Below are 13,034 nucleotides of genomic sequence, written 5' to 3'. Positions count from 1 at the left end.
GTAAAAATTATAATCAAAGTGCAACCAAATTCTGAGCCAAAGATCTCTTTTTATGTCATATGTGAGTTCATTCAGTTGCTTGGAAATGCATCTTCTAAAAGCCACATCCAATTTCAACTGCCAACTGCTTGGTGTAGCTGGATTAAACAGATCATTCTTCTCACGTATTGTTTCCTTCTACAAAGATATATTTAAACCCATGAATACGTTTAGTGTTTTCAAATTTCCCATATTTTGAAAATATCTGGCAATTTCTGTTCTATTTTGCCACATAATTTATAGCCTCAGTCATTAAAAACACCAACACAGTCTACGATTTGACTAGGCAGAGTTCAATGATCAGTCCTGCCTATACCAGCAAAACATCCGATAAATTAACGTGCTGCTAAGCATGGCCTGCTAAATTGATAAGCTCTCCAGGGAAGGAGATTTTTAAAGATTACGGGCGGCATTTATCATTCTGGATGATGCCCCAGGGTATGAGGAAATCACACTTTGCTGTGGAGATCAGCAACTAGAGCAGAAATTCTCTAATTTAAAAAAATGAAGCCATTATTGAGTTAAAAAAAAGAAAAAAAGATAGAGGGAAAACTAACCTCTGAAACAGGCTACCCATTTTGAATTACATAGCTATAAAGCAAGTATCCTCCCCACCAAATTTGTGTTATATAATGAAAAATTACTTAATAACCAAAGAGCAACCCTGAATCACCATCATCATAAAAGTGACTAATACATTGTAAGTGCATGCTTATTCGGTGCCAGGCTTGGTGCTTGGCATTCCCTCACTCAGGGCTTACAACATCTCTGTAAACGATGTGTACCACAGGCGGGCAAACCAGAGCACAGAGCAGTTCCGTGAGTTGTCCTAAGTGTAGTAAACTCTAAAGCCAGGATTCAGATTGAGACCTTACACTTTTAAGCACTATGCTAGACTGCTTCAGGTTACTGGATGTATTTTTGAAGGCCTGCCTGGGAAGACAGAAACAAAAATACTTACATGGTTTCTGCCGTGTGATGAATAACTTAGAGTACGGTCTTTCTGGCCAAGGTCTTGTAACTCCCACCCAGGTGACTGGGCAGGGCTGTGCAAATAACATAACTGTGGCCCACTGAGAGGATTGGTCAGTTTTGCCTTAAAAGCCAATTCCAGAGTGGAAAGAGCCCACCACCACCAAGGACGGAGAGACCGGCAAGAGAGACCCCCAGGTTACGATGCAGTGGGCCTCCCGGCCCTCGGAGCGAGAAAACTGCATGCCTTTGGGCCGAGATTGAGGGCCAGAGAGAAGCCTACACCTGACCCACGAATTTGGAACTTGCCAGCCTCCACAACCACGTGGGCCCCCTTTCCTTTCCACGGTTTGTGAGTTATGAGGCAGCGAATTAGGGCACCCAAAGACAGGAGCAAGGGTACTGAGGGGAGAGGGAGTAGGTGATGTTAGAGATGATGGAGTGGTACAGCAGCCTGGAAAAGGCAGACATTTGGGACATCTTAACCTTCGCCTCACAGGAACTGGCAGTTATAAAGATTGCTGATGTTTATAAAAGAAATTATTCACTTAGTTTCCCTACACCCATATGCCCATATTAGAACAATTGGCAGGTACTATTTTTATTCTAAACCACAGTGGCTTTCTCAAACCCCCAGAATCAATGAGCTTCCTTAACAGACCAAGACAATGTGTTATGAGATGTTAACATGTGGTTTATTCTGATCTCTGCCTGAGATGTGTTAAATATTGTAATTATGAAGAAAGGGCTCTCCCAAATTCTTGCTGTTTTTATAAAAGTGTCCAAAGCACCAATTGGAAAGTCATTGCTCCAATGAGCAAGTTGCAGGGAGACACCTCCCCTACATTTCAAATGTATTTGTTCATGTCATTCAGTATGTCACAGACAGACTTTCTAACCATAAATATAATTTCTTACATTCCCCTATCTGTCCAAAGCAATAAAAAAGAGGCTTTTTTTTTTTTTTTTTTTAAGTGGATAAGGTATATGAGTGAGAGAGGAAGAACAGGTGAGGGGAAAGGTAATGCCCACAAATACATACTTTGCAAAGATTGAAGGTTCCAGTATCTGGCAATAATCACCATGGAGAAAAAAACTGGCTTCTAATTGTGAATACAGCAGAAAGGAATTACTATCTAGAAGTAAATTATATTTCATTTTCCTAGCTGGAAAGGCATTTGCTCCTTGACATCTTTTCAGATTAGTTTGTTCCACATTCTCTGTCCATTATCCCCTTCAGAACTGCTGTCTTCTTCCCATGTACACACTTGGTTTGCATCTCTCCTACTGCAGTCACAATGCTGGTTTTTTTTTATTATACATGCTTAGTTTGTAGCTGCATCCCTCCCCTCCCCTGGACTTATAAGTTGTGAAAGGCAAGGACAATATCTTACATCATCCCACAGTGCTTGAAGAGCCTCTCCACAAACTTCCACTAAACTGAGTTTATCAAGTTCCAAGACACAAGCGGCCAAATGGCTCAAACTGCAGTGGTTCAAATAAAAGCAGGGCAAAAATGAAGCTGAATGGTTAAAAAATAGAAGAAATCAAATAGCACCTAGACATAGAGACTAATTCTAACATCTAGAAAGTAATTTAGCTTAGTAGTTGGTCTCTGGGTGTGACAACCAGGGTTTAAATCCCAGCTCTGTCACTCCTAGCTGGAAGAACCCAGGCACCTCTCTGATGATCAGTTTCCTCATCTGTAAAATGGGAATAATAATAGCATCCCTTGAAATGGTTACTGTACCGAGCCCACGGCCTACCACACAGCAAACACTTAAAACACCGTGGCTATTATTAGGACAGTTATACTTTAAGGTTTCTGGCCCATAATCTCAAATTTTAACAGATTCACTTTAAAGGAAAGCTGAGGGGATATATATACTATATTAAAGGTAAATGTAAGGGCACAGATGTTAAAATTCAGAAGAAATTATCTTTACTTCTCCAGTTCCATCAGCACTATACTGCTTGTGGTTCCTAACATACATCATGCCATTTCTAGCCCTGTGCCATAAATTCATAATTTTCTCCCTACCTAGAATGCCTCCCTCCCTCCCTCCTGCTACTCACCCCAGCCCTCTGTTTGCTGGGTAACTCCCACTAATTCTTTAAGGCTCAGCAAGAAGTCCTTATTTGCCTCCTTTCTCTTCCTCAAGGCTTATATAATTTGTGATTACTACACTGTAATCTAATTACTTATTTAATACCAGTCTTTCCACCTACACTTAAGCTTCCTGAGGCCAGGAACAAACTGGCCCTGGATTCCCAGTCATGGCATAAAGGAATAAATGGATAGCCTCAGAACCAAGAATAGCGCAGGGCACAAAAAGGTAGTATATTGCCTTTTTTGTTTTTTAACTGAATGTTTAACCGAATCAAACATGTCTATAGTATCTGGGCTGGAACACAGTACACTATCCCTCCCCATTTGTTTCTAAGCATACCCTCTTCCTCTTAATGAGTGAAATTTTTCACCCTGTCTTTCAGGAAGTCTAGGGAACCATGGGACTTTTCACTACATTTCACCAGACTTTCAAAGTGAAAGGCACTGTAAACAGCAGCTGTGCTGCTCAGCTGGGCTGGGCAAGAAAATGCAGGACAGCTTGCAAAAGTATCTGAGAAGGGTTCAGTGCTGAGAACCAGAGAAAAAGGATGGATGGGTTACCTGTACAACACCAAAAACCAAACCCACTGCCATCGGGACAATTCCGACTCACAGTGACCCCATAGGATTTCCAAGGCTGTAAATCTCTACTGAAGCAGGCTGCCACATCTTTCTCCCGTGGAGCCGCTGGGGGTTTCAAAATGCCGACCTTTCCGTTAGCAGTCGATCACTTTAACCACTGTACCACCAGGGCAGCAGTTAGTAAATATTTTTTGGTCTTTTGGTCTCTTCCATCTACACCAATCTCTGGCACATTTCAAGTTGGGCCAAGAATCTTATCAATAATCACATCTTAAAAAATTTTTATTAGAAATAGCTTTCCTACTACAGCTGGATTTTTGGAATGAATGAGCAAATAAATGAAAAAAACATGGACATATGAATGCCTTATAATGGGCCAGGCAATGCTACAGCCGACAAAACAGCAGGCATTTGATGGAAAAACACTAAAGTCCTAAGCTGCTGGGACCAGCAGTGATATTTAACGGTGCTACACAGGAGGGCAGTGCAGGCTCCAGGTCCTCTGTACAGTGGCTTTTTCGGACTAGCTATAAACTGGAATCTGTTCCCTCTCCCTGAAAGCCAGGTAGAAAAGCCAGAGACCTACAGCCACTTTTTGAGTACTAAAGGCCTGCTGTTCCCCTAGACTTACCAGATACTTTAGTCAAATTTTAAATTTTAAGCTAGTTTAATTTAATTTTCTATCTCTGCAATTTAATGAATTCTAAGTAACAGATGCCAAACTAAACTATTGTGGGACTAGCAATTGCACTTCACTAGAACATACTCTAACTTATACTCAAATTTAGTATTTCCAGAGATGTTATTGAACGCCAACAGAAAAAGTGGTAATTGTTTCCGGGACAAGTAGTTAACTATTTGGAATAAAATAACTTTAATCCTTACCTCACACCATGTAGTAAAATTAATTTCAGGTGATTAAAGCCTTAAAATTTAAAATAAAACTATAAAACATAAAGAAAATATAAGTGCCTATTTCTCTATTGATGGAAAACTAAGTGGAAAAACGGAGGAAAAAGCACACAAAAAAAGCCTTTGGACTGGTGAAACTAAATTGTTTAATGTCTATACATCAAAATGAATAAACTAAAACAAAGAAAACAGAATGCCAAATGAAAACTGAGGCAAATACTTGCAACCTAACACAAAAAAGGTTAATACTTCTAGTACATAAAGTATACTTACAAATTGATATGGGAAAAGTATGTACCTATGGAGAAAGCTGGGCAAAGCACATGAACAACTTACATAATACGAAATACGTAATATATGATAGTAAGTATCTGAAAAACCTTTTAACCTCACTGATAAAAAATATAAGTTAAAATAACAATAAGATACTAGTGGTTAAGAGAGGGGTTCTAGGGCAAGGCAAAAGACCTCTAACCTTGGGCGACTGACTTTAGTTCTCTGAGCCTCAATTTTCTTTGTAAAATAGAGAATAATAATATCCACCCCATAGAAGTAATGTGAAAATTAAAAGCATTCTCATGACAGTCTGACACACAGTAAGTGTTCAGTAAACAATAGCTAAGATTATGATAAAGGCAATGGATGATGACAAGGGTACAGTGAAACAGACATCCTCCTCAGCAGCTTATAAACAAAGATTGATTCGAGCTTTCTGGAGGACAATTTGGCAGTATGTATCAAAAGCCTAGTCAAAAGGCGGTCAAAAGCCTAGTCAAAAGGCGGTCATATCCTTTGACTTCTAGAGATGTCTTCCTATGCTATTAAAAAAAAAAAAAAAAAAAGGAAGAACTAAAAATGGAAAAGATTGCTAAATATGACTACATTCATTGATCCATCTGTTGATCTACACATCAAATATTTTTGAGCCCTGGTGAAACAAAACAGGCAAATAGACCCAGTTAGTTTGGGGAAGAGGGGTAAGCATTAAAACAATCAAGTATTAGTAAAGAGATACGACCCATGATGGCTAAGTATAGGGTGCTATGCTGCACATAGATGGAGCACCTACCATAGTCTGGGAGTTGAGTCATGGAAGCTTCCCAGAAGAAGTAACATTTAAGCTGAGACCTGAAGGATGAGGAGGAATTAGTCAGGTAAAGAGATGAAGGAAAAGTGTTCTAGGTTAAGGGAACAGCATGAGCAAAAGCCTGGAGACCAAAGGGAGCACGGCAGCGTGATTGTGAGCAGTGTGCAAGCCAGGGACTTAGGGAAGAGATAGGGCTAAAGAGGTAAGCAAGGTTGGCTCATTAAAGGTCTGGCTAGCAAAATTTTGGAGTGCAGACTTTATTTTAAGGGTAAAACCAACTGAATAAAAAAGCAAATAACATAACAAATATAATAAACAGTTAATATTCACACTATATCAAGAGACAACACAAATTGAAAAGAACAAACAAATAGCTCATAAAAAAGAAACAGGATTGTAATGAAGGTTGCAAGACTGTGTTAATTTACTAAAAATCACTGAATTTTAGACTTATTAAAATGGGTGCGTTTTAGTACACATAGATTATACCTCAATAAAGCTGTTTTTTTTTTTAAAGGACATAGAAAAGCTTAATAAGCATCTGAAAAGATTCAACCTTTCTAATAATAAAGTAGAAGTCAAACCAACTAGATATCACTTTTTATCCTCAAAAATTAGTAATGATTAAAAATGAAATGAGAATATCCAGTGTCAACATCAGGAGAAATCAGCATTCTTATACCACCTGGCTGAAATAATTGTTAACTGGAACAACCTTTCTAGAAAGTATAACTATTTAACAGAAGCCTTAAAATTGTTTATGGTCTGTAATTCACATTTCTCAAAATCTTAATAAATGTTCCAAAATGAAGTCAGATAACTATGGCTAAAGTTGGAAAAAAACTTAATGTCCAAATTTGGTAGAAAAGTTAGAATGAGTTGTAACTACTCAATACAGCCATTTAAATGATACAGCAAAAAAAAAAAAAAAAAAAAAGTAATAGACTGAAATCCTGAGATTATTATTTTGATAATGAGAATTTAAGAGATCGGCAAAAGCAAATAGCCCGTGGTCATTATTTTTCATTAACCGCTTAATTTCCGTTTACCTCTCCAATGCCTATTACTGAAAACATGAATAAAAATTTGTCATTTAAATCAAACAAAAATAAAATAAATGATACGGCAATACATGATATATACAACATTTTTAAAAAACAAGGATACAGTGATGCCACAAGCGTCTTTTATTCTCTTTTCTGTATTTTCCAAATTTCCTACAATGGCCACATATTATTTCTATAACTTAAGTTTCTAAAGCTGTCTTCGAAAAATGAAAAAGCATTACTTTTAAGCATATATACGTCATATAAGTCAATTTCACATTTGCCTTGGTTCAGTGGTAGAACTCTCGCCACCCAGGTGGGAGAACCAGGCTCGATTCCTGGCCAATGTACCTCATATGCAGCCATCACCCCTCTGCCAGTGGGGGCTTGTGTGTTGCTATGATGCTGAGCACGTTCCAGTGGAGCTTCCAGACTAAGCTGCACTTAAGAAGAAAGGCCTGGTGATCTATTTCCAAAAATACGCGAATAAAAACTCTACGGATCAAACGGTCCGATCAGCAACCAATCATGGAAGTGGTGGGAGACTGGGCAGCGTTTCATTCAATTGTGTATGGGGTCACCATGAGTTGGGAGCCAACCTGATAGCTGCCAACAACAACAACGAGGAGGAGAGGTGTGGCCATATTTGAACAGATATTATTCAATATTTTACTTACCCAGCATCACGAGGAAAGAAGATACATATATAAATGCATGTGTATATCTATCTATACATCCTATTTCCCTCAAGATACAGGATAAATAAGACATATATGTATACATATATATTCATAAATGAATTTCCCAATTAACATAAAGGTGTACCTTAAACATCAAAATTTTGGTGAAACTTGGATGGATGTCTATCTAAAAATTAAAAAAATATATATCTAAAAATACACCATACTTAATCATCATTATGAACATATAGTAGTAACTCTGAGGGACTACTGAGTCCCAGAAGGTTATCTGCCCCTACATTAAGTAGCCCAGGACTGCTAAATTTTTTCTTATTCTTCCTCCCTTGCTGTGAAACCATCATTTCCCAGCACTATATGGAGCCTGCCTTTAGCAAAACCTGCCACTTTCTATAGTGTAAGGAAACCAAATATCCAGTTTATGGGAATTATGTGTAAATTAAAAGTTAACAGGCTTCTAATAGGGTATCACTTAAAAATGATTTGCATATACTTGGACGATTCTGTTCTAGGTAGCCAAGGTTGCAATATAAATGAACTCTTAAGAGAGTGTGAGTTCTTGATTGTATCTCAAGTCTTGGTTCCTTTGTTAGACCTACAGTCAAGTTCTCCGAATCAGTAACTGCATATGCTGTTTCTCTTATCATACTATGGAAAGAGACGTGGACTTGGAGCCAGGCAACTCAGTTCTAGTGCGGCTTCTTATACCAACCAGTTTTGTAACCTTCATCAAGTCTTTCAACCTTGGTATATGTCCTGCATAATTTATGGGGCTACTCTAGAATTAAATTAGATCATGAACACAAAAACACTCTGAAAAGTATAAAGCAAAACACGAAAAGTAAAAAAAATTATTACAATATTATACTTTGTTTACATGACCCTGGATCAATACAGTTATCAATTCAGAAAATTCATAACAGAAAGAAGGAGGGAATGATGCAATTCTTAAGTTGCCCCCCTAGTAATTAAGAAACATCTATTATCTAGGGAGAACAATATATCCTAAGATTCCTCCTCCCCATATCTATATCTAATCAGTCCCCAACTCCTTTGGTTCTTCACAATCCCTCTCACATCTGTCACTTTCTTTCCATTCCCACTTCACTATCCCAGTTCAGGTCCTTATTATCTCACAGCTGGGTTACTGCAACAGTTTATAACTGGTTCCACTCATGACCTCTCTCACCCTCCCTCAAGCACCTCTGGCCCAAAGCTGCTAGATCAATTTTCTTAAAACACAACTGTGATCATATCTCTCCAAATACCTCTGATGACTCTCACTCACCTTCTCCATGAAGTTCAAACTCCTAAGGCCTACAGTCCCTGTGCAGCCCTAGCTGCCTCGCCTTTCTCTCTCACTACGCTTCCAAACAAATCCTTTCTCCAACTGGTCTATTTAATTCCTTCAGATATACCTTGTACCTTTCTGCCTCTAAGTCTTGGTGCATATGGCTTCCCTCCACCTAAAATACTCTCTTCTTCCCAGTTCCATCTTGGCCTACAGACATTCAAGGCCCAGTTTGACAGCCACCTATTATGTATACTTTTCCTTGATCACCAAGGAAGAAAAGATGGCTGATTCTAAAATCAGACATATCTGGGCTTGAATTATAGCTCCAACCACTTACTGGATGAACAACACTGGGCAACTTCCTTAGTAGCTCTTTGCCTCAGTTTCCTCATCTCTGAGATGGGGATAACACCAACTCCCTTTAGCTATACTGTGAGGAATTAATGAGTTAATCCATGTAAAGGACTGCATAGACTAAGCATCTAAGAAATGTTAGATATTGTTATTAATCTTATTATTACCATTGTCATTAGTGAATTTTACTAACCTGAACTCAGAAAATACTTAGAGCCACAACCAACTGGCTCTTAATGTTAATACACTAATATTCCTCCCTCTCTCCTTTTCTACCCCCTTCTTCCATGTTTGTTCTCCCCCACCACAAACACACAGACACACAAACAATTATATGATCCTGATGGACAAGGTCAACGTCTTATACATCTTAATACCTATACCTAGTAGGTGATCATTCACACCTAGTAAATGATCAATAGAAGCCCTGGTGGTACAGTGGTTAAGAGCTACGGCAACTAACTGAAAGGTCAGCAGTTGGAATCCACCAGCCGCTCCTAGTAAACCCTGAGGCAGTTCTACTCTGTCCTATAGAGTTACTATGAGTCAGAATCAACTTGATGGCAACGGGTTTGGTTTTTTTGTTTTGTTTTGTTTTAGGTGATCAGTAAAGATTTGTTTAATGCATAATGAAAGAACACTGCAGAGCTGACAATATTATATATGGTCCACATCCTACAATGAGGAAGTATAACAGAATTCATAATTAATAAAAAATTATTAAATTCCCAGCCTCATAAAATTAAATCTCTCCTTTCATGGTTCTCTAGAGTCTCTCTGCTTTCTGTCACTCTTTAAAAACAAACAAATTAACTTATTCATGCAGCAAGAGACGCAAAAGCACAATACATGCAGGTCAAAAAGTAGCCAAACACTATAGCACTAAAAAAAAAAAAAAATAGCGTTAGGAACAGGAAAAAAACTCCATTGAGCTCTGGATGAAGCAAAATAGGAAGAGAATTTAAAGGAAAAGGTGACTGGCTACAACAATCCTGACTGTTTCACATGCCCATTCCCCCAGCTCGTAGGATCCCTCTGCACCCAACAGCCACATATAAACAACTGAAGTAACCAGGCTGTCGTAAGCAGATGTAAAAATATCAGTCATTTAGCTCAACAACTGAGATTACCACATGATCAATTCAATTACCTATGTCAAAAATGACTATTAACATAGATCAAGATTCTAAAGCAACCACATTTTGGCAAATCAAAACATATCAAGTAGATATGGCTTTACTATACACTAATCACTCACCTTGAGAAAATCTGTATGATGACAACTTGATATACATTACCATTATTATTATTGGTTTATTGCATAAACTCTTTTGAACAATGCCCAGGAAAAATAAAGTTACTATAATACTTATTTTTTTAGCTTATTTGCATGACTCTACTAACCTTCCAAAACCCTGGTGGCATAATGGTTAAGAGCTACAGTTGCTAACCAAAAGGTCTGCAGTTTGAGTCCACCAGGTGCTCCTTGGAAACCCTATGGGGCAGTTCTACTCTGTCCTACAGGGTCACTAAGAGTCAGAATCGACTCAATGGCAATGGGTTTGGTTAGTCTTGGTCTACCCAAAAATGGTCTACTAACCTTCAATTGCTTTCTCAGCCAAAATCGGGCTTTGTAACCACTGTGAATTAAAATGCTCTGCCTGTGTGCTAATGACTTTCCAAAAGCTAGCATAAAGTGATACAAAAAAAAAAAAATTACATTAAATTTCTATCCTATGATTCTTACCTTCGGAGGACCCTAACATATTTTACCACCTTGGAAGTACAATCATTGTCTAATTACAGAATCTTTAGAGTTGGAAAGAGCCTTCGAAGTCCTCCATTGCAGGAATTCTTTATATTACCTCCCAGGCAAAAGATCCTCCAGCTTTGGTTTGAATACTACCAGCAATGGGCACTTACGATTGATTCTGCGAGGCAGTCTACTCTGCTGTTATAATATTCTTCCTTACAGCCACGGGAGATCTGCCTCCCTGAACTTCTACCCAAAGATCCTAGTTCTGCTTATCCTGGAACAACACTGGATAAGTTAACTTCTGAAATATAATTATTCCTAGAATTAGAATATAGTTGTCAATTTGGTCACCAAAAAAAGCAAAACAAAGTTCAGAAAAAAAAAAAAAAAAACCACTATACACAACAAAATGCTGAAATTCAGGAAACTATATTGAAATTACGCAAACCAGCATATTTTCAAGATATCAGCGCTCATGCCTCAGTTAACATGCAAATAAATAAAAAGTAATTTTTTTAATAATGGAACAGTGTTTACTGAATCCCTTTTTGCAACTTCACACGACTAAACCCACCAAGACAGTTTAGAAAAGAAAATACAACTCTGTAGAAGTTCAAGATGGTTTTCCCAAGTGCTCATATTTTCATTCATTCTATTTCCCTCTAAAACATCAGAATTTTTCTTTAAGAGTCCATTTTGCTCCACTGGTGCAATATTCTATTTTTAAAAATGAATATTTTCAGAAATAAAGCCTAGAAGAATGGAGGGTAGGAGGGTGGGGGTGGGGTGAGGATGGAAAGGCAAAGAAGGGCCCAGCAGGAAAAGGCTGGTTCCTGGGTATTTTCCTTCTGGAAGCATGCTTTATTGGCACAGGCATCTGAAGTAACGTGCCATATACAAACACGACCCAAGAAGAACGATCATGAGCAATGAGCGTTAAGGCATAAATGCCTGTAAGATGGAAATGAATTGGCACTGGTCATCAAGCAGCGCCGGATGCTTCGGGACTTGGTAGAGGAAACCTAAGAGAGCTGAGAAGCAGAGACCGTTGCCACCCTTTCGAGGCGGGGACAAACCAAAGAGTAACCACCGTTCAGCAGTCCAATGGAGCCTAAACAGTACAGAGCACAAGAAGAGAGCAAGTGACTAAGGGGAAGGCACACGCCCCGGAGAGCCTGAAGAAGGGTGTGTGCAATGTGCAAATGCCGAAAGGGTCCATGAATGGGTGTGGGTGAGGGGATGCGGGTGCGTGTAAGGGGCAACACAGGAGAGAAGCCCCATGGTCCTGTCCCTGCAGCAGAGCAACAGAGGGTAAGAGAAGGGGGAGGGCGAAAAGCAAGAATGACTCATTCCCGAAAGGAAGTGCTCAAGCCATAGGAAAGCATGCCACAGAGGGGTTCAGGGCGAGGACTGTGACGAGCAAGGTGGTTAGGGTGATGGGGGCAAAGACCAACATCCTGTAGTTCCTGCAGCTGGTCTTTAAGATGGGGGGTGTGGGGGTTCGCGGCAGCGGAGTGCCAAGGCCTGGGAAGCGGCGCGGCGCGTGCGCAGTGGCGCTCGGCGGGACCCGCAGAGGCAAAGCGGAGCCGCAGTGACAGAAGCGAGCGAGCGGCCGCCGTGAGGGACTCACCGAGGCGCAGGGGCTGGAGGTGGTGCTGGGGGTAGGCGACCGCTGGACCGTGACCAAAGCCATCTAGGCGCTGCTGGGTTGTTCCGGGCAGGGCATTCTTGTTCTGAGTGTGGGGGGCTGGAGGGTGACGGAGCCGGGATGGGGAAAGGGTGCGGGATGGGGTGAGGGAAAAGGGGAAGAGGAGGAGGCCGCTGGAACGGCCGCAGGCTCCGCACCCACCACCGGACTCTCGCAGACTGACGCGCCGAGAGGGCGGCGGGCGGGCAGGCTGGCGGGCGGTTCAGCAGCTGCGGGGCACAATGAGCGCTCCCAGTGCGCAGGCGCCACCTGTCAGCAACCGCCTCTCCCCTCGGCGCGCGCCGCCGCCTGGCGGTAACCCTTGAGCTGCCGGACGCCGGCGGAACGTGTGCGCCTCTGGTCGCCGCCCCCTGCGCGCTTTCTTCCTTTGCGCTGGAAGAGCGCCGTTGGCCAGAGCAGGGGGCTGCCGAGTGGGGTGGGGCGGAGAGGTCACGGGGAGCGAGCGGGGGCTGGTCGGGGCAGGAGGGTGGTGCTGG

At 40.7% G+C, this 13,034-nt stretch overlaps 1 protein-coding gene across 2 annotated transcripts in view; it reads right to left on the bottom strand.

The window, feature by feature from the left end:
* The window catches only part of SSH2 (slingshot protein phosphatase 2), a 267,882-nt gene extending 255,123 nt beyond the window's left edge, over nucleotides 1–12,759 (bottom strand). For both annotated transcript variants that reach the window (XM_049859757.1, XM_049859759.1), the window contains exon 1: nucleotides 12,481–12,759. In XM_049859757.1, the coding sequence (XP_049715714.1) occupies nucleotides 12,481–12,543 (63 nt within the window). In that variant the 5' untranslated portion in view covers nucleotides 12,544–12,759. The remainder of the gene's footprint in view (nucleotides 1–12,480) is intronic.
* Nucleotides 12,760–13,034: the final 275 nt, after the last annotated feature.

The sequence above is a fragment of the Elephas maximus genome, chromosome 19, assembly GCF_024166365.1.
Source record: "Elephas maximus indicus isolate mEleMax1 chromosome 19, mEleMax1 primary haplotype, whole genome shotgun sequence".
Classification (NCBI taxonomy): domain Eukaryota; kingdom Metazoa; phylum Chordata; class Mammalia; order Proboscidea; family Elephantidae; genus Elephas; species Elephas maximus.
Note: the sequence above shows the minus strand (reverse complement) of the source record. Positions and strands in the feature narration are given on the sequence as shown.